A 22,525-nucleotide genomic window follows, 5' to 3' on the forward strand; every position below is an offset into this window, starting at 1 on the left:
TGCTATAAACAGCCATCCTGCTTGATTCATTTGCAATCAAGCAAACACATACCATGTTTTGAAAGCCTTGACATATAGGAGTGATTTCACAACTAACATGTATAAATGAAGATTGTGGACACAGATGTGCACACCCATGGCAAACTATGACACTTCCCTAAGATGGCTACTAAGATTAACGTTGGACAAATGTTGTAACCAAAGGCAATCATGATATGGAGATGTTAACTGATGACTAATGCATTTAATATGGGCTATTTCAATCTATTTTAAGGTTTTGAAAAAGTAAATGACACATTATCATTCAAGTCCAATCAATACATTAAATTTATCAGCTGAAAATCATGGAAAATGCACCAAACCACTTCTATTTTGCACAATTTTCTGGAAGGGGGGGGGCATGCTCCCAGACACCCCTAGCAGAATAGGCCCTTTGGCCCCATATATATTACTGGACGGCCACTCGCAGAATCCCAGCTAAAACCTTAATTCACCGCACACCAAATTTTATTCCAAGGAGAATGAATGAATATAATTGATATTTCTCTAAACATCAAACAAAAAATGCAGTGCAGCACCATCAGTTAAACAATAGCCCTTAAATGTGTCTGATACTTGGTTATGTTTCCCTTTCCCCGTAGTATAATTTTGACAGTAAAGCAAATCGACTGTGTGAAAGATAAAAAATATTTGTTTGAAGCCTGTTCCAAGCAATCAGATTGTGGCAAGTGTCATGATTAAGATTGCCACAGTAGAATATGTCCCCCCCCCAAAAAAAAAAAAATAAAATAAAATAAAATAAAATTTAAAAAGTAATAAAAATAATTTCTTGCATTGGACTTGACCCAGAAACAAATCCTGCAGAGGCAGTGGACATGAAAAAAAAAAAAATCCTGCAAGCTGAAAAAGTTCCACTCCACCCCACCCCCATCACTTTTCTAATGGTCCGTCCCTAAGCCAAGCTGATGAATACTGACAGAGCTCCCTGGTGGCAGAAATAACTGGCATTTACATAACTGAAAGAATAAGGGCTTCATTTGTCTTTGGGTATTTTGTTTACAAAGAACTAATGCTTCCGCACCAAAATCAGCAAATTTGCAGTCCTTCTCAAATGTTAATGCCAATGGAAGCCATTTTGGTTAGCTGCGGTAATACTAGAGCCATGAATAGTAATTTTAGAGGTCTGAAATGGGGTATCGATATTTGGCTCAAGTTTGAAATAGGGTATGGGATTAGACAATCACAGATTTTGGTCTGAAATTGGGTAAGGATTTCAAGGTTTAGGCCACACACCCCACCAAAAACATTGGGCTGGGAATACCCCCCCTCTACCCCCAAGGTCTTTGTTGAGGTTGTCTTAAATTAAATCAATTGATCAGAACAAATTATAAGCTTGACTTATTAACAAAAAAATAATAAAAATAGACTAAACATTCTGTCATTCACCTTTCTTTCCAAGAGAGCTTGTCAGAACAAACTGTGATTTGGTGATGTAGTGAAGGGAGTTAGGTCCAACAAATGATCACGAATACTTAACCCTCCAGTACATTGCTTGAAGCCAAATCATGCAAGCTAAACACCTCAAATACATGTAAGCCAAGGCAACCCAGCGTCAGTAGGCCAAGTAGCTATACAGACTCATGCTCACTAACTCAGAGCTGTATATAAAGCTGCTGAAGTGCCTGCTGAAGTAATCTCACAGAGCCCCGAACAGAAGCACCGGTCGGCAGTCAAACCTGTCAAGTAAGCCAAGGAGCTCACCAAGTGAGTTAAGCCCCTCAAGAAAGCCGAACACCTCAAGTAGGCCAAGCTGAGCTAAAAAGGAGCTCGGGACATGATAAGGGTTCTTACACTAAGTAGTAATAAGATTTGCAACAAGATTTGCGGAAGTCTGGAACCCACAATTTTCGCTTGAAGGTTTTCAAAAAATGGCGCTCAGAATTACAGAGCAGTGGGTTAGAGAACGTGTCAAGTTAAATCATGATAATTTAGGTATGATCTCGTTCGTAATACTCAGGTTTCTTCACAAATTTATCATCTTTCGTTGGTAAACTCATGCATTACAAGTTGAAGATTTACCAGTAGTCTTGCTGTGCAGTTGATCGTGCATTCCAACGGAGTTGTGCATGTTCTTTGTTTGTGTTGTAGAACTTTTCTGTTTATCGTGTAATCCACGGTTACAGGTGCCTCAATTATTATGTTTTACTTAACCTTTGACTTGCATTTCCAATTTAGTATTAATCATAACTACATTTTGTATGCTAACTTTGACAAAATTGCTAATAGCGTGGTTAATAGTGCGGTTGTCAATTGAGTGTCGTGAAACCAAAACCAAACCCAATTAGACTACTCAGCCTTGGAATCTAAAACCGTAGTAAAACCAAAACCAAGACCAAAGTAATTGCCTGATTACTTTCGACACTCAATTGAGCGCTCTAGAATGTAGACTGTAGAGTTTTTTTATTATTATTCTCTCGAGGACATCGTTGTAGCCTATGTCTTTTTTTTGTTAGCTTACACTCTTTCCTTTTATAAGGATATATTTTATAAGAATATCGAGGCTGAAATGTGCGAAATTTCAAGAAAACTTTAAGAATAAACCCGAGGCTGAGATATAATTTTGTGCATTGAAAATTTGTAAATACAATACAATTGTATGTTTTTTTTACCAAACTGTGTAAGATTCTTCCTTTCTTTAAACGGGAAAACTAGCCAAAAAGCAACCAAAACAGCACTAGCCACATGTTCGATACTAATAAAATTTGTGCAAGAAGTTATGTGTGTCATATCGGGCTTAAATGGCTGCAGGTGGGCTCCAAAATTACATAAAACACCATCCAGACACGAAATACATTCTAAAACAGAAATGTCATATGCTATAATCTAAGAATATTCACAAAAATATTTTCAGACTAAAGTTGGCAGAAAAATAAGAATATTCAGCCTCGGCTGGAAAAACAATATTCTGACTTATAAAAAAAGAGTGTACATTTGTATCATAAATCTTAAACATTTGGCATTCAAATCAATGCATGAGATGGGTAATCTATTCGTTTAATATCCTCCAAAATCATGCTATAATATTTGAAGCTGTATTAGTGTTTTCTGTTTTCATCAATATGATTCTTTCTTTTTGCATTCAATTCCTCTGTACTGCCGATATCTAGATGATGTGAAATCTCTTTCATTACCTGGTACTTATAATGAGAAGATTTCATCCCTGGGTACCTCCCTTAATGGATTCACGCGTCTCAAGTCCTTGGATTTATCACGTAATGCTCTTGTGACAATTGAGGTAATCCTGTCTTCCATTTTTAAGACACTCATAAATTGCCCTTACATAAGAGCATAACAGCTAACAGGGCTGTCATTAAGGGCCGTAACCCGTAACACCTGTTACGGCTGAGTATGCTTGAATTTCCCTTGATGCTACGGGTGAAATTGCCAGTTGTTGATGGAATTCAACCACAAAGTAGCAAGTTTGCTACAGGTGTGGAAAACAAGGCTACAGGTGACTTAAGACTTAATGACAGCCCTGGCTAACTACAATGATTACTGCATTTCATGTTTTTTGGAGGATCAAGAAACATAATTTTCCAATCCCATTGTCAAATAATACAGTTGAAAATGATTTTGTGGCCATTCCCTTGTCCTCCCAACTAGAGTAAGTGGCCATGCTTCTTACATACATATTTGAATTTTCCAGGAGAGTTATTGCGGTAAGCTGTTTGTCTGCTCTCAGGGATGCTGGAATCGGCATTTTTGAGAGTTTTGCTTCGAACATTTTTGGTGGGGCTTAGCTCCAAATCCCCCTAGCTAATTAGGCTAGCACCTTTGGTGCACACAACCAGCCTTACGGCAAAAAAAACATTGGCCTCCATTACTCTCAGGAACTGAATATGACACTTGAGATCATACTGTATATACAAATATATGTACAAATACCCTATATGTATATATAATATGTTGATTCCTGTGGTTGTTGCTTTTATCCATTGCAAATGTTTTAGCCTGAATTTACCCATAGATTGTATTCTTTACGGCTGGTGCGACTAAGGTTGGCATAAATATTAGTATGACGTATTGTGAGATATACTACGTACATTTAATATACACACCAGTACAGTATGCTAAGAAAGTCATTTCCAATTAGTGGATTGTATCCTTTCCTTGCCTGATAGACAAGTAAGGTTTTTGGAGAATATTCATAAGGAAAGCCAAATTACTGTTCTAAGTACTGCAACAAATGAATTTGCTATAATTATAATTAACATATAGTTGAGAGGGCCAGAAGTTATTTAGTTGTATAACTATTAGATGTTTTACCCTCCATAAATATAGATTGATTGATTGACTGACTGATTGATTGATTGATTGATTGATTGATTGATTAATTGATTGACTGATGAGTGATTGATTGGTGTCATTTTAAATTAATTCATCAAGTCAGTAAGAACCTTTTGGGGCTAGTAAGGAAGACCTTTTGCCCAGTACAAGGTAGTTACAGCTAAAGGGCCAACCCTAAAAATTGGTTTTCTAACAGCCTGCAGTATTAATTTTGCATGCTATGCTGCAAAATGTGTACACAGTATATAGTAGTAATATTTATTGCAATTACAAATAATGATATTCTTCAGTAATAGATCACGATCTTCTTGAATAGGTGAATGCATGAGTTTGCTTGCATTTGAAAAAAAGGTCCATGACAGCTCTGATTTTGTTGTGTCATTTTTACAGGGTCTTATGAGTCAGCAAACACTGGAGTCTCTTAACCTGTATCCTTCTTTGTCCATCAGGAACCTTCCACCTATCATGTTGATTTCTTGATGATTTGTAGTTATCCATACACATGTGCATGTACATGTATATTCCAGGGTTACAAAAAGAGTGGCCAGTCACTGTTAATTAGTAACAACTGAGTGTGATTTGTAGTTCGTATAGTGTGATCGTCCGGGTGAGTGTAGTTCTGAAAAGAACTGTTGTTGGTGACTGACGTTTCGACAACCTGAGCGGAAGTCATCTTCAGAGTCAAGTGAATAGTGTTTGTCAGTCGATGATCTTATAAGTCTGGTCTGTTGAACGTGATTGGTCAGTATAGCCATGATGGTATTGGCTGAAAGACTCGTGTAAAGTTTGTCATCAGTCATTGGTGGGTTTCGATCCGTCTATTGTTAGTCAAGTAGGTCGGTTTTGGTCCGTGTATTGTTAAGTCGGTCTGTTAGAAGTCCGTTTGTCGGTTTCGTTTCTGTCGTGGATAAGTCGTTTGTAAGGCGCCGGTAGTTGTTGACATCTGTTAAGAGGCGTTTGTTCTAGGTTAGTGTACCAGCTTTCCAGAGTCAGTCATTGAAAATAGTTTGTACTGAAGGTTAAGCACAGAGCAGAGTCCCAGTCAATGTTGTGGTTTGTCAGTTGATGATGTACAGCAATGTGATTGTTGGCATCACCATTTCTCGTGGCTCGTTTGTGTTCAGTCAGTCTCATGTTAAGGTTTCTGCCAGTCTCACCAATGTAGGAAGCCTGGCAGTCGGAGCATTTGATCTTGTAAACTGCTCCCTGTCTGTCGTTAGGTTCGTCTCTGTCTTTCACGTTGGTCAGTAAGTGTCGTAACATAGTTGTAGGTTTGTGGTTTCAGTAAGTCCATGATGTCTTCTGTAGGTAACGGCAGTTCAACAGTAGATTGTTGTATAGCGGTCTCGGTACACTGTAATGCCAATTGAAGTGGAATACTGGTGAACAGTGATTTCACATCAAAGGACACAAGTTTGTAGTCGTCAGGTATCTGTACTGTCTTAATAGCCTCAATAAAGTTCTCCGTAGATTGTAGTTTGCGTCCTGATTTGTCAGTAAGGGGCTGCAGTATGGTCGTCAAGTACTTAGATAGTTGATACATAGGGGACCCACAGAATGACACTATAGGTCGCATCGGTATACCAGGTTTGTGTAGGTCTGTGGGTCCCCTACGCCTAATGCCTTACATCGACTTACTTTCAGTACAACGGTAAACACTACAAACAGTTGCATGGAACAGCAATGGGGTCGCCTGTTTCTGTTGTTGTCGCAGAAATTGTGATGCAACACGTGGAGGAACGCGCCCTTGCAACTTGCCGACAAACGATACCGCTTTGGTTACGCTACGTTGACGACACCTTTACCGCCGTTCACAAAGACGAAATTGACGATTTTCACGACCACCTAAACGAACAGAACGCCGACATCCAGTTTACTAAAGAGATCGAAGAAAATGGAAAACTTCCTTTTCTAGACTGTTTGGTAAGCCGCGACAACAACAAACTACGAACGACAGCGTACAGAAAACCGACGAATACCGACAGATTACTTGACGAATCATCCTACAACCCGACTTCACACAAAGCCACGACTATAAAGACTTTGACGAGATGAGCGCAACTAGTTTGTGACACACCGGACAGCTTACGTGACGAAAACAGATACCTTGAACGTGTTTTTCACAAAAACAACTACAACGCTGACTTTATTAGACGAAACATTTACCGACCTACTGAAGCTGACGCTACGAACAGGAACCCTATGCCTGTTACTACAGTGACTATACCTTACATTAAGGGCACTTCTGAGACCATCTCGCGGATCCTACAGCCCTACAATATCCGTGTAGCCCACAAACCTACAACTATGTTACGACACTTACTGACCAACGTGAAAGACAGAGATGAACCTAACGACAGACAGGGAGCAGTTTACAAGATCAAATGCTCCGACTGCCAGGCTTCCTACATTGGTGAGACTGGCAGAAACCTTAACACGAGACTGACTGAACACAAACGAGCCACGAGAAATGGTGATGCCAACAATCACATTGCTGTACATCATCAACTGACAAACCACAACATTGACTGGGACTCTGCTCTGTGCTTAACCTACAGTACAAACTATTTTCAACGACTGACTCTGGAAAGCTGGTACACTAACCTAGAACAAACGCCTCTTAACAGATGTCAACAACTACCGGCACCTTACAAACGACTTATCCACGACAGAAACGAAACCGACAAACGGACTTCTAACAGACCGACTTAACAATACACGGACCAAAACCGACCTACTTGACTAACAATAGACGGATCGAAACCCACCAATGACTGATGACAAACTTTACACGAGTCTTTCAGCCAATACCATCATGGCTATACTGACCAATCACGTTCAACAGACCAGACTTATAAGATCATCGACTGACAAACACTATTCACTTGACTCTGAAGATGACTTCTGCTCAGGTTGTCGAAACGTCAGTCACCAACAACAGTTCTTTTCAGAACTACACTCACCCGGACGATCACACTATACGAACTACTGATACTCCTGGGTTCAAACCATTTACTGTGTAACTGAGTGGTTTGCTTAATAACATAATGCAAGGTCCCAACCAGTGCTCAAACCAGGACATTTCAGGATGCTCTAACCATTATGTCACTATGTATCCCAAATCTTATGCTTGAAGTCTAATGTATACAAACCTGGAGACACACATGGCCTGCTTTGTTTATCTTCACAGGCTAGAGATGCACAGGCTTATTACTAAAATACATGTAAACCCAAACAAATAAATTATGTATACTCAGCCATGTAAAATCCTATAGATAAATATTAAATTGAGCCATTTCCAAATTTACATGTCAATGTTTATATAATGAAGTAATCAGACTTATGATTCAGTTCTTTAGCTACAATTGTACATGTAAATAAATATTGATAATAAAAAGATGACAAAGCAAACAAAACAAGGGAGACAATCTCAGATACACACTGTAATGTGCCACAGAGTGCAATGTTCAGCTCTGACATAGTTGTAGTCACACAGCTCCTCACCCTTGTCATTCACTCCCAGGTTGTATTGGTAGTCAGCCTGCAGTAGGCTTTTCCTCTGCAGAATATAAATGGATGGGAATCCTGGTTAAGTCTAACTTTTGGCAGTGCATATTTGTGAATGTGTGTATTCCCTCTAGGTACAAATTAAAATAGCTTTTGCAGTGATTTTCATCCATCTAGGTCACATTTACGGCTTGCCCAGAGGGCAATCAAGAAAAGAGACTGCAGCTGCCTTTATCGGTGTCAGCTGTTACATGCATTTGTGCGTCTTACTACTACTAGGTTTTCCCAATTTCATGCAATGTAGGCTGGTAAAATTGCTTTATTACCCTGTAAATGTATCTAGTTTACAACTTGTTGAGGTCTACAATAAACCCTTAACATAGATTGAATACAACAGATACTACAATAACATTTCCACACTAAAAGACTTGCATGGACTAAGAAACTTGAAAAATCTTAAGGTAAAGATTTGTGGCATTCCTGTTGACTTTGTAATTTATTAAGTCCATTAAATACAGATAAGTTGCTTGATGTTCAGTTAAGATTGCAGGATGTTGGTGACATGTTTTTTGGACTGGAGATGCAGGTGTGTTCCATAAACATGAAAAACAAGATTAAGGCTATTATCCAGCCATCTTAACTGAACAAGCGTGGTCAATAAAGAATTTATTACTGGTATTTGGTGTAAAGAACTTTGCACACTTTATTTCAATTAAATTTAAAAATTGATACAAATGTAAAACTGATCCTCTGGTAGCATTAGGCTAATCTTGGTGGATCAGTTTCTCTGTTTCTTGTGGGACATTGAGGATCATCTCAAGTGGGCAAGATACATGTAGCTCAATCTTGTCTGTTTGACTAGCCAATTGCAATTGCAGATTTTGGTTCATCCTGGCCACTCATAGAAATAGCCATATTTATGATAATTAGGCATCCAGCATTCTGTAATAAAAGTTTATAGTCTTGATAATAACATTGTCCTGGCTAAATCTGATTATTCCGCAGGACTTAGATCTGAGATTAAACCCGGTTACCAAAAATGAGCCTGATTACCGTCTTTTTCTTGTACACATGCTTCCCAATCTGCGACGACTTGGTAAGAGAAAGGCATCTTGAATTTAATGGTTTAACTTTGAGGGGTGTGGAAGGAGAGCTTGAGAAGAGAGCCAGTTACATCATTTTAAAATGTAGTTAGGATTGTTGGGTATAGTTTGTTAAAATTTAACTGGAAAAAATAGCAAAACCACACGCTGAACAATTACATGCTCACAAATGATCATTTTTTGAGTTTCTGATCCAAGAAAAAATAATTCTCTCTTTCCTTTATCGTCAGTTATTGCAATCAGGAGCTCCGCTGTTAGGCTTGGCTAAATCTATATATTAAGGCTTTTATGACCACTGCAGAAACTATGAATTCTCTAGAGTGCACATCATAATGGACTGCAAGTCATTTTGTTTACATTTTCTTTTATTATTTTTAGATGACAGATCTGTGCGCGATAGTGAGAGGAGAGCAGCTATAATGCACTTTACTTCTGACCAGGTATTGCTTCTGACTGATACCCCCTACATGTACATATACATTCCAGTTATTACTACTGGATTTGTCACGATCATGCTGCATCACTTGAACTAGTTGAAGTGATATCTTTACAGTTTTTCTTTCGTTCTCAAACACAGAAATTTGATTTCAATTTCCTCAGTCCAGCTAAACTGATAAAAATTAGATGTAGTTGTGATTAAGTTTCTGATAATGTGAAATTTATTGGTGAACTAGAGGCATATCAGTAGCAAAATATTTGAAGAAAGCAGCAATCAATCAATCAATCATTCTTTATTTCTTAGTTTACATTTTACAGTTGGACTGGCCGGCAGATAGCTAGTACTAGTCTAGGCGGGCCAGTCTTTCAGGATTTAGTTACAAGTGCTTTATTATTATTATTGAATAAAGAGAAAAAGAAAAAGTTTAGAAAAAGTGAATAAAATAAAAAGTTGGGAAAAGAATGAGAAAAGAAGTGAGGGGTTATCAGATTTATTAGATATTTTGGCTGATAAGGCTGATAAATGTCATAATGAATTTAAATTAAACTCATCAACAATAGATGAGCTTGGGGAAGGTGCCTGGAAAGATAGTGGAGCCTCGAGCACAAGAGCCGGGCGCGTAGGGTAACCATGACAACCCTGTGAGCGGTAACCACCAGGCACCATCACACTGCCAAAAACAGTGGAACCATGATACCTACCTCATACTTACCAGAAAGGGAGGGAGGGCAGGGAGCGAAGTTGCCAAGCACAGTCGAAAAGGCAAGAATGCATGTGAGAATGAGCTGACCTCAAAAGCCGAGCTGTAAAACCACGCGACCCCCTGCAAACCCCAACTACTACGCATGTCCACAGGGGAGGCCACTGACCAGCATTGTTTCGCGTTTAACTTAGCTTAAATTGCATTTAACCACATTTAAACTCATCAACAATAGATGAGCTTGGGGAAGGTGCCTGGAAAGATAGTGGAGCCTCAAGCACAAGAGCTGGGCACGTAGGGTAACCATGACAACCCTGTGAGCAGCAACCACCAGACCTCGCCCTACAAGCAGGGTGGGAGAGGGACCGAGACCTCCCAAAACCTTCCAAGCACCAACCCAAAGCCTGCCGTTGACATGAAAGCACAGGAGCATACATACCCATCAACCGCGAGCAAACCTGCAGCCAGCCACAACTGGACAGTACCGTCATCCCACTGTAGAAGTCTGGATTCCATGACAAGTGCCCCGTGAAGAGAGCAGAGCCACTAGTAGCCATCCATAGCTTAATGTCCACGGCACGAAAAAGCACAGCACATCCAGAATAACTTCAGTCAAACTGCGCTAGACACACACCAGCATTGCTAGAGAGGTCCAGACTCCCTAATCGGTCTATGGATGCACAAAGGAAAGAAATAACGTCTGATGCGTAATGACAATCAAGGTGTAACGACTGAAGTCAACTGCTTAAAGAGTTGTGACAACGTCTCTGCGGGAGTCCGAATGTACGACAAAGAGGCCGAGCTGGACCACCGACCCAGTGCCTGAATTTAATGGTCCAGGATGCTGTTACGGGCGGCCACTGTTGCTGCGCCAATACGGAAACTGTAGCTCGAGAAGTTGCCGTGAATACCAGCCGAAGACAAAATACGACAGAACCAAGCTGTCAGAAGGGATCGGGATAATGGGCGATCATCCTGAAACAGAAATAAAAAGTCTGACGTATTACCCCTTATCATCAGATACGACCACAGGGATTGCACTGCACACAGTGGGAACGAGCCTCTACCTATATGCACGAAACACCCCTTCCTAAACAGGTCCGTTTTAGATGCTTTAATCCTAATGCGAAGGCACAAGGGTGATGAATGGGAGTCCACAGAGATATCAGCCACACCAAGATGGATGGATGGAGCAAAACTGGCCAAGTTCGGAACAGTGAATTCCGCAGAGCGCAGAAAGCCAGAATATGCCAGGCAACATGCTGCCCAAAACATGCAATGATCTGGGCCATTGACGTCGAGAGCTGTGAAGATAACAGCCATGACATCGTCAGTGATTGGTAGCCGTTGAGAAGAAGGATTGCCCTGAGTTTGCTTAACACCACGGAGCACCCGCTGCAACCGTAGACAATCAACAAAAGGATCCGGAAAGCCCTGGTCGATATGCAGAGAGTGGACCGCAGGCAGATACACCTTGATGGTGGAAAGTTGCTCTGTATTGGCCAAGAAAGTCGTGAAAAGGCAGAGGGTCCATTCATCAACAGGGCAAGGAGAACCAGACGGATGGATCTTGCCAAGCTGAGTACAAAATTGATAAAACTTTTTCTGACCTGAGGCGTAAGAGCTTCGAGAGGAGGAGGCCAACCTATGCACCAGGAGATTGTGGCACTGAGCCTCTAAGGATGAGATATTAAAAGATCCCAGAGCTGTTGACGAATTGGGACTGGGTGTGGTAAGGCCTCCGGAGCCAGACGCGGAACTCCTGCCAATTAAAACTAGAGAGAGCATCAGCAATCGAATTATGAATGCCCGGTAGATGTATGGCTGTAAATTAAGGTAAAATTATAAAAAGGTGGGAAAAGAATGAGAAAAGAAGTGAGGGGTTATCAGATTCATTAGATATTTTGGCTGATAAGGCTGATAAATGTCATAATAAATTTAAATAAAATTACAATTTTTTTAAACTTATGACACAGAACCATTCAGTCCATGTAACAAATAATTGTACATGTAGTTTAATACTGTTTAACTGAACATTTTTACAGAAAGAAATTTACTTAGTTTTCTACTGTGACAAATTGAAATAGTTACATTGTAAATATTTGCTCTTAATTTCTACAGGGTGATGTTGTAGTTGATTTGGTTTTCTGCCTCATCATCTGGCCTGAAGGTCATGATCTACATATAATTGCTAAATAATTATAGACAGCTCTGGAAAAATGGTTTCAACTTCACATTTTGATGAAGTTACTGAAATAACTAACTAAGATATCTTTTTTGTTAGATTAGTTGGCAGGTTATGCTAAAACAATTTATTTACTAGACAGTTCGGTCTTGATAGATGGCTCACAGCTGTAAAGTTGGCTCCACCCTGATAGAAACCGTAAGCTCACCTGATCTGATTGTTAATTAGACTAGTTGACCAGATACAGTGTATTTAACCAAGATCATGGCTTGTAGTGTCAACATGTCAGTAAATGAAAGTAACCGGTATCCTTGTGGTATATTTCTTGTAGGCATCAGAATTCAACCACCATTCTTCACCAAACTCCAAAGGTGAATCAGAGAGGTAACATGTTGATTGTCCCTCAAAATGTTGTAACTAAGTATAAGCTCTGTTGTTGAGTGTAATATTATTGCAGCAGGCTTTAGGCCAGAATTTGAGAAGTGGCTGTCTGAAATGTGCTATTGGGCCTGCTCAAATGAGCAATTTATAAGGCAACAAATGAAAAATAAATTAAACAAGGATGCCTGGACACCCATCTGGCTACAAGACTGTATTGCGATCTTTCCCGGAAAACCATGAACACCAGAGAAAATTTCTGAAATGTGTTTTGTTTCGGGACCAATCAGATGTGAGAGGAGACAGTAAAAGGTAGCCTGCAAACCGCAACAGCCTGAAAGGTTTGGATTAGTCAGGACTTGACATGAAACAATGCACTGGCTTTTTTCTTCTAAGGCAACGTTTCAATTTTGCCGTTTTCAAATACTGAAATTGTTCTTTTTTTTCTATTTCAGCTAATGTATAAGCAAAGAATAGATATGACCAATATATTACGAAAAAGTAATGTTGAATGAAGTAGACAAGATCGTACACAGCTAGACATCATGTCTCAGAGCAGAAAATTTGTATTCTATCAATTTCTTTTTGGCATCTACCTACATTGTTGTGAATTATAAGCCAGGTAATTATTTTTGGGACTTAGCTTTGTTTCCTGTTTGAACGGAAAGTGAAAAAAAAGTTTTACATAGTTTTTGCCTTTAGTTACCTCAAGGCTTTGGTGCTGGAACACATGACATAGAGTAACATGAGAATTCTCTGGCTCAAGATGTCGTGAACGCAAGCTGTTAGCCTATAATAATTTGGTTGATACAACAATTCCCAAATTCCGTAAACTGATTTCCTCAATTCGCAGATTTTATACCCTTTGGAAATGTCCAAATTTTGATTAGTTTCTATTTCAGAGAGCTGCTGTCAAAGCAAAGAGTCACCATGGCTTCACAACTGAACCAATGTTCAAGTTTGAGTTCATGTGATTCACCTGTGAAGTACATGTACTTTACAAAATGTATTCTTCGCTGTGTCCATGAACTTCCTATTTATGACCATTTGGTTTTCTCTGAAAATGTGCTTTTTTTTTTACGTAAACCAACACTACAGTAGTCACTTGATTCCGTCAGTTCAAAAACCAAACTACTGAATAGACCTAAAAGTGAGTGTAAATTGTCAAAATTTACAACAATAGAAGTTTGCCTCATTTTTTGTGTGAAGGTTTCTCAGCTACAAAAAAAAATACAGATCGAAAACCAGCAATCACAGCCCTCAACCATGACTTTTTGAACTGCATGTGAAACAAGCACCTCTTAGCATCGCTTCTGATTGGGTCTTGTTTTTTTGCTCTCAGACACGATGTCTAGCTGTTTCTGATGCTATCTGCTCAATTCAATGTCATTTTTCATACTACAATATATCATAGTTATTCTTTGCTTAATATTATATTAATTTTATTTGATGTGTATTATATACATAAGCTCTGGAAAATAAGTATTTTATGATAACTGCAGAGATTCTCGCACGCTCATTGACTAATTTTCATTGTCAATAAGCGGACCTACACATGAATTTACAATTTATCTGATGCGTTACAAGAGTGAAAGCAAACAATTTGACAATTTGCTATCGTAAAAAAACAAAAAAAAAAGGTCAAAGTAGTCTACAGATCCACTCTGCTATTGCCTTGAGCATGGATACACAGCTACTTTGACAATGTTATGACGAGATTCATGATCAATAACAGGACAGACGCATGAAAAACTGATGTCAGTTTGTTAATTAAAAAATGGTGAGGTCTTGTAAGAAAAAAGCCAGCTTGTTATTTTGTGTCAACTCCTGACTAATCCAAACCTTTCAGGTTGTTGCAGTGTGCCAGTTTTCTTTTTGCAGTTTCATCTCACACCTGATTGGTCGTGAAACAATTCACATTTCAGAAATTTTCTCTATTCACAGTTTTACAGGAGAGACCGTTAATGTTCTTCTCATTATTTGTCTAGCCCAACATTAATATTTTGTTAACTGCAGCACTGTAAAAACATTCCCCTTCACTTCGCATGACCATTTTTTTGTCCTCTTGCATTCATTTCTTAATTAATATCTTGAACCCTGAATTTCCGGACTTCCCTTGTATTCAGATTTTGGATTAATATTTTGTTAATGGCAGTACTGTAAAAAGCATTCACCTTCACTTTGCAAGACTGTTTTTTGTCCTCTCGCATTAATTCTTAATTAATATTTTGAACCTTGAATTTCCAGACTTTCCTTGTATTCAGATTTTGGATTAAATTACTTAGGGTACTGTATATTATTTTCTAAGTGTACACAATGTACATGTACATGTATATTGAATTTGCAACTGTACATCTTAATTCGTAATCAAGCTTTAGCCATGCTTAACACTCTACCCTTTGTCTAATTTGTTCCAGGGCACCCTTACCTAGATCTGATATGATTCATAATCTTGCTGCACGTCCAACAGGTATAATATTATCAGTGGTTGGTTCTTCCAACGAACACAGCTCTCAGCCTGTTAATTTTACACTCACTTTCTTATCAGTACATTGCTTTGATCAATATTGAATAAGCCTCTGGTGGTATAAAATTTTCAGTTGTTGTTGATTGAAAAATCTCTATTAAGATAATCAGACCCTGTTTTAAGCTCGCACCAACCCCGGGATACATACATGTAAGTACTAAACTCTTCTGGTCATATTTTCAGTTTGTAAAATAAACCTTCTAGTATTTAAACACAGGTGCTTCTAATAAGCAAGGTCTCATAAGTGACTACATATGCAGGTTTCATTGTATTTCAGCTGGAAACATCACTTTTAGTCAGCATCTCCCTGTGTATATATATTTAAGGGTTAGAGTTAGGGTTATTGTCTTGAATCAAAGCCTCTGTAGTGATGCCGTCTTTCTCAACCTACATGTACATGGTATAAATTTAGTTTTAGAAGATGATGATGTAGCAGTCCTTGATCTCATATCGCGGACTGGTGGAGACTTGACGCAAGGAAGAGGAGTTTCTGGCTCAGTAGCAAGAGAGCCTAATGTAGAGAGCTATACCAGGGATGGTATGTTTACTTAATGGTTCAACCTAGGTTATAATAAATTGCCTGTTCTTCCTTTTAATGTAACACAGCTCATGCCTTAAAATGTACAATGTACATGCTGTGCAATAACACCATCTCACTCAGGGCTCCATGATGATTGACCATGTCCAGCTCAGCATTTTGTTTTAAATTAGTAGTGTCCTGTTTATTTGAATTGTACCATGATTGCAACTACATGTAACAATTTTTGGTTCTTAGTGTTATACTTAAATTGTTAATGTTCTTTCTGTTAGAACTCCACAAAATGTTCCCAGTAACAACAGCATCCTCAAGACACAAGTCAGATACCAGGAATCCTGTGGAAGCTCCTGATGTCAGACCACACAAGGACAGAGCTTATGTTCATTTTGCTGATGACAACATCAGAACAAGTGACGACCCAAATCTGAAATATGCAGATGAAACAAGTGCTTATACAACAATCTCCACTCGAGGACACTTTACACCCAACCCCAGGACAATAAATCATAACACGTCACCTAGACAACTACACAACTCATTGACACCCAGTGATAATATTTGGTCACGTGACCATAGACACATGCAAGAAGAGCCTAGCTCTGAGATATCTGTCAGGCGTGACACTCGTGGGATGCAAGAAAGAGTACAGGACTCACATGTGCCATTATCTGCAAGGTCATATGAACTGTCACCTTCTAGAAAAAGACAGTCTTCTCCAAAGCAATCACAAAGACCTCTTGCCGACAAGATAGGTAGAGGAGATGAAATTCACACCACAAGGGAAACTCCAACACATGATCCCTATGCTAACCCTACTAAAGTAGTAAGTACTGACAATAATGGAAGAAGTACATGTAGATATTTCATGTAACATGTTCTTTTGTAAACTTGTAGGTTGCCTGTATTAAACTTGTGAGGCCAGCTCACTTGTAAAGATTGCAGGTGGTTTGGACAGATCAACTGCTCACTTAATACATGTACATGTAGCTGTTCAATGATTACAAGCTTTTAAACGTGAGAAATATATAATTATTGAAAACATTCTGCTGGGGTTTGCGGTTTCCCTCTGTTGTGTTTTCAAAAGCCATAATTGTATTTTCATGATTAATTCACAATTGATATGAATAATACGAGGCCTTGGTCCTTGGTTGACTTCTTTAAGGTACAAAGCTACATGTTTTCCTGAGTCCATTTACTACTTTTTAATGTCTTTAGCCCCTCTGTTTTTTCTCAGGTAACTGCTGATGGCTTAGACCAAGGCTCAGGACTTTTAAACAAACTTCTTGACTTAGTAGACAAGTAAGTATTTATCAATGGTACTAGATCCCATCTAAAATGGATGCAACTTGCATATTAATAAGCTGACGAGGTCCCTCTTCTTAGAGGTTAAGGTACATGTACACTGTAAGATAAGGTAAAAAGTCTGGATGTGAGCCAAGTGGCCCATCAGGCCGGCCCTTATCTCCATTTTCAATAGCATGTAGGAGTATTAATCTAATCCATACAGGGTTACCTCCCAGGATTAAGTTCACCAGTACCCATTTATACACCAGGGTGGAGAGAGACACTGTGAAAATAAAGTGTCTTGCCCTAGAACACAACACAATGTCCTCAGCTAGGGCTCAAACCCACAACACTCAATCAGGAGGCGAGCACACTAACCATGAGGCCAGTGTGTCTCCACTTAGAGGGAAAGGACCACATTTAAAACAGTCACAATCTTACACTTCAGCAAAGTAATCGCTCTGGTAATGAAAAGGGCAGAACCCACAGTTTTCCTGTTAGTGTTCCAGAGTGATTTGTATTCTCTTCATTGCTCTTAATTGCTAACAAAGTTACACCAGCAGGATTGTGCAGCTCTTCAGCAAAGTTCCAGAGCCTTAAATGAACTTCCTGTTCCAGAAGTATGCATGTACCTGAGTAGCATCATTGTGTAGCTCACGTCTTTGTTTTAGAGTAATTGGTTGGCTGTAGTGTATTGTTTCCAATTTAAAAGTCTTTTGCACTGGTACACAAGAGAGAAGTAATGAACTGGTTTGAATGTTATACCAAAAGTTACAACACAACATGCTTATGTAGAAGTTGCTGTCAGGGGCTTTATGTTTCTCTTTATGAATTTAATATATATTTTTTAAATTCAGTTTAATGTTCACACAGGTATTGGAATGGATCAAAATCACTTCATCACCATTCCAAGTTTCAAAGTGAGTTCAAAAAAACTGAAACTGTTTTTTCAGCTAGCATCGCCTACAGATTCGTTCTGTCTTTTAAACACTTTTCACTTCTTACTCAGTTTTTAAGGCCTGGAATTTTGAGACCAATTATTCTGTTTAAGTAGTACTACATGTGACTGATCCAAACACACTTAGGTAGTCATTTACAATATCTGTATGAAAGTTCTTGACTTGTTGTACATAGGTTTATTAGTCTTTGTAGCTTACTAAAACTGTACATCATATGAATACAAGAGGACAAATGTCTACACTGTATGCATGACCTAGCTAGAACCATGTCATTATGTGACATCAAGATTGATGATCTTAATCTGAGTTGTCTGGAGGGTGAAAGGTTGTCGTAAATTACTGACATTTCAACAACTGATTAAACAATAATTATTATATTAAATTCATCTTTTTAGAGTCAAGTGAGTGACTTCCAGACCAATTGTAATAGATTGTAATGTACTGTATTTGAAGTGACTGACCACAGTCAATCACATCATGCCAGGTTAATACTCTTAATCAGGACAATGAGACTGTAACTTACAACAGTCTTTCCCATTAAGAATTACCCTGAGCCCAGATGATCTTAATGCGTTGTCAAGTAGCAAATTTTGAAAATACTGTGTCATCCTCAATTTCTGTTGATCCTAATTGCAGACCTTGCTCAAAAACTTCTCTCTTCTCACTTACCTGCTGCCATGGACAGCCTACATGTAACACCATCGCGTGACAGTAATAAGCTACAAACAGAACTGGCTGAGAGAACTGCTGAAATATCAAGACTCCGTGATCAAATGTCACAACAACAAACTGAACTGGAACAAGTTCGTGGCAAATTAAAAAGTCATGAGGGCTTAAAGGATTCACTGGATGCAGCATCCCATGAGTTGGTTGGTAATCTGATTTCTTCATGACTGACTAGCCCACCAATTCACTGTTTATCATCATAATATGAGGCCATTATTTTGCCGGCTTATTGTCAGAGATAACACTTGCAGTAATTTTTTGGTCTGCTTGATACTTAGCTTGTTTGGTCTCAAAGTGCAAAGAAAACCAATTTTCGGGCTGTGACTTTGGATCATGTGTAACGGTCAAGTGTCAATTGATACCCTTGATCGAATTGCTCAATCAACATCTCGTCAGTCAGTCAAGAGTCAAGTAATTTTCACTGATGTACCATCAAGTGTCAATCAATACATAGGAGTCGGTCAACATTCGGCCAACTACCGACCGACCGACTGTTGATTGAGTGTCGATCAAGCATCAATCGAGATGTTGATGGAGTGTTGGTCTAGAGAGTACATGTAGTGTCGACCGAGAATTGATCGAGATGTCAATCAAGGGTATTGATTGACACATGATCCATAACTTTTATGTACTAGCCCAAAAGTCATTCTTACTAGCCTCAAAAGATTTGTCTCTTGCAGTGCTTTTCTTATTCGGATTTCTGAAAAAAAAAGGTTCTGAAGAAACTTCACCTGCCCATCACACAAGTGAAGGACAGAACTCACTAGCTCAACTGCAAAATCCTGCCACCACTCTTCACCTCCACCTTGAAATTGGATATTATTAATTAATGTAAAGTCATATACATTGTATTTTAAATGAGCAGATTAATTTGTTTTAAATACCTAGAGGAACATTCAATGGCAATTAAGTATTTAATGGTAGTCCACTTTCTTTCCTCACAATATTAGGCAACTGTGCGGTCAAGACTGCTGGAATTTCAGGAAGAAAATAATGCATTGCAATCTAAAATAACATCATTGGAAGTTGCCTCACATGGAGCCACAGAACAAGAGAAACTTATAGGTAGCTTTATTAATTTTGATAATGATATAAATGTATCACTGCTTTTTGTACAAGAATTTGGTCATTTGATAATAGTCAGGGGGAATTGACAGGGCCAGTGGGATTAAGAAACAGCAAATGAGCAGTGATTGTAATATTTTTAAAAGCCTTCATATTGTTGGTTGTCTTCGCAGTCTTGGAAGACCCATAGGGTCCTTTTGTAAAGACAGCCAGTTTGTAAAAAATGTGCCAATGTTTACAAACTGCTTGTTCGTTACCGGTATTTAACCTTTAAGCAACCTTCTTGTAAATCTATAACAAACCAAATATTTTGCATATTTACATCTTGGCAATGAAATTTTGAGGTACAACTGTAGAAATCTATCTGTTAAAGGGTATTCAATTCATACTGTACATTTATCATGCTTAAACACAAAGTATGGCACGCACTACCAGTTCATCAGCTGCCAGGCTTCTTGTATTCTTTCCATAACTTCTCCACACATGCAGGTAATGAAGGTTAAACTTACTCTACTACTATGACTTATCCTCTTCGGGCCCATGAGGACTCCTGAGACCAGCCAGAAGACTGTGGCATCCATCACAGTCCTACGCTGACATGGCAGCAGCACCCTGTGAATGCCATCCAAGCTTGTTTCTCTCCTTCTCAATGGCTCTCCTCTGTGTTTCTCTCAGTCGACCAAGCCTCCTCTTACCTTCAGGTACCCATGTCAGCACAGTCCTCGAGATGCTCTTGGGACTTTTCCTCAGTACATGTACGTGCCCTATCCATTGTCATTTTCTCACTTGTACGAGGGCTGACACTGATGTACTACCTGTGCCTTCGTACAGCTCTTTGTTGCTCAGATGGTTGGCCCAGAATCACTACACCTGATATATTTTGACATTCTTCCATTAAAATATTGTTTACTGCAGTTGCCTGAAACATGATTTTAAATGCTTTCCAATCTATCACAGGAGAACTTCAACACAGAAATCTTTCACTCCAAGAACAAGTCAAATCCCTCAACCAGCAAGTTCAACAACAAAATGTCAATTTACAGCAACTTCAAGAGCTCACAAACATGCTGCAAGAAAGTCACAGGTACCAAACTTACTGAATCAAACAGTCTGAATCCAGGAGCATGTCTTTAGTTCTTTGTGTGTTCTCCAGTCTTGATGAGAATCACTGGTCTTGTGAAAGACTGTTGATGACTGACATTTTGACCAGAGAAGGTACAGCCATAGTGTGAGACAGAAATTGTGATTAATCTGACAAACGTTTGCTCGGTGGTGGTTTCAGTACACTGTAAATGAAATACGGGACAGGTACATGTAAAAGGCACTCTCTTGGAGTGTTGCAGGTGAAATAAGAGTGGGGCATCCTCATGACCACCAAGTATTGAGACTAAAAAAGATAAGAAAAGTTGCGCAGATGTTATGAATCCAACAATACATTTCTACATGTATGTTTCCGTTTTATCCAGATCCTTAGTTTCCACCAATGACCATTTGCTACGAGAACTGGACGAGACAAGACAACGACATCAGCATGAAGTACACCAGATGCACTGGAGCTATGACAATCTCAAAAAGACAATAGACTGGCTACCCAACAGTGCAAACTAAAGCTGTTTACAATATTAGTGATGTGTGAATATAGCCAACTGAGAAAACAGAAATCTTTCTTGAGCAAACCCTCCTTGAGTGGAAACTTCTCTATAATATTATTGAGGGGGCAAGAAGTAAGGTGCCTTAAGAGACTCAGAGTGATGTAGTAATGTATACATGTACTATTGTATAATGTTTTGGCACTCTGGCTATGTGTTTTGATATACCTATACCTTTCATATAAAGTCTAACTTTTAATGAAAGTCTAAATTAATTAATTATAATAAAATGTGATTGAAATACAAAGCAAACACGTCTTGTTATCTGAAAATACAGTAATTTATTCATTTAGGTTCAAAAACAAAGATTTATCATATGTAAGTAATGAATAAACATCAAACACACTGTAATAAAGTCACATGTTGCTTTGTTGTATAGTCATTCTGGATTTGGCTGAGTTAATGAGTCTCTACAATTCTTTTATCTGTATTTGATGTCATTGATATTGTCTGACCACTGGATGTGTTGATATTTGCAGACTGAAGTAATGGTGTAAATTTATTAACAGGGGTTATCATTCACATGTGACCATCATAGCAGAAACTCTAGACAGCAGATTGAATTTTGATGGATGTCAATTATTTCTGCCTCTTGTTCTGTATGCATAAAATCTCAAGAATATTCAAATCCTGCCTTCAAAGCTTCATTTCATAGCCCCAAGTAACATTTACCCCATGTACTCTCAGGTGTTAAGTTTTGCTAACATCTGAGTACAAAGCACAGTCAGTGTTAGCTCCATATACCAGTACATGAAGTTCAATAGTGTCAGTTCTTTGTTGTAGGCCTACCTTGATACGTTACAAAAGGTGCTTTAGAGAGTAGTTTCTAAAAGTACTTCAGAGAGTTTTTCATAATTTAAGGAACGGGCTGAGAACCTAAACAAGCATGTACCTGTACTGTAAGTTGTTTTCGAGATAATAAGGAGTTCTTAAAATCCCAAACCAAACTTTGTACACTAATAAACATCCTGTGTAAATAAATTATCCAAACAAGATAATTCATGTGAGTTACATAAAGTATTCTTTGATATCTGACAAGGATCAAAGGTTTATCACAAATAATTATTTTATCAGGCTATGTGCCATTTCTACATGCAGTCAGGAATGCACAACACCTA

The 22,525-nt window shown here is 38.7% G+C and overlaps 3 protein-coding genes across 4 annotated transcripts in view; 1 reads left to right on the forward strand and 2 right to left on the reverse strand.

Annotated features, from left to right (window-relative positions):
- LOC145466407 (uncharacterized) overlaps positions 1 to 10,621 on the reverse strand; it is a 30,859-nt gene extending 20,238 nt beyond the window's left edge. Inside the window, exon 1 of the mRNA XM_081450119.1 lies at positions 10,536 to 10,621. Within this exon, the coding sequence (XP_081306245.1) occupies positions 10,536 to 10,612 (77 nt within the window). The 5' untranslated portion in view covers positions 10,613 to 10,621. The remainder of the gene's footprint in view (positions 1 to 10,535) is intronic.
- LOC145466406 (centrosomal protein of 72 kDa-like) lies at positions 839 to 22,451 on the forward strand. 2 transcript variants are annotated; one of them, XM_081450118.1, is made up of 16 exons: positions 839 to 1,992; positions 3,168 to 3,295; positions 4,738 to 4,775; positions 8,252 to 8,315; positions 8,860 to 8,950; positions 9,336 to 9,397; positions 12,613 to 12,665; positions 15,077 to 15,129; positions 15,605 to 15,724; positions 15,997 to 16,547; positions 16,959 to 17,023; positions 17,882 to 17,928; positions 18,604 to 18,836; positions 19,644 to 19,758; positions 20,716 to 20,842; positions 21,225 to 22,451. In XM_081450118.1, the coding sequence occupies exons 1-16, from the start codon at positions 1,929 to 1,931 to the stop codon at positions 21,364 to 21,366; spliced, it is 1,953 nt and encodes a 650-aa protein (XP_081306244.1). In that variant the 5' UTR covers positions 839 to 1,928; the 3' UTR covers positions 21,367 to 22,451. The 2 variants fall into 2 exon arrangements, with proteins under 2 accessions (XP_081306244.1, XP_081306243.1); XM_081450117.1 differs by having other exon boundaries at positions 15,599 to 15,724; positions 21,225 to 22,447.
- On the reverse strand, positions 10,925 to 11,884 carry LOC145466409 (uncharacterized). Its single transcript, XM_081450120.1, has one exon. It carries the CDS (start codon positions 11,882 to 11,884, stop codon positions 10,925 to 10,927), a length of 960 nt encoding a protein of 319 aa, XP_081306246.1.
- Positions 22,452 to 22,525: the final 74 nt, after the last annotated feature.

Source organism: Orbicella franksi, chromosome 13 (assembly GCF_964199315.1).
Source record: "Orbicella franksi chromosome 13, jaOrbFran1.1, whole genome shotgun sequence".
In the NCBI taxonomy this organism is placed as follows: Eukaryota; Metazoa; Cnidaria; class Anthozoa; order Scleractinia; family Merulinidae; genus Orbicella; species Orbicella franksi.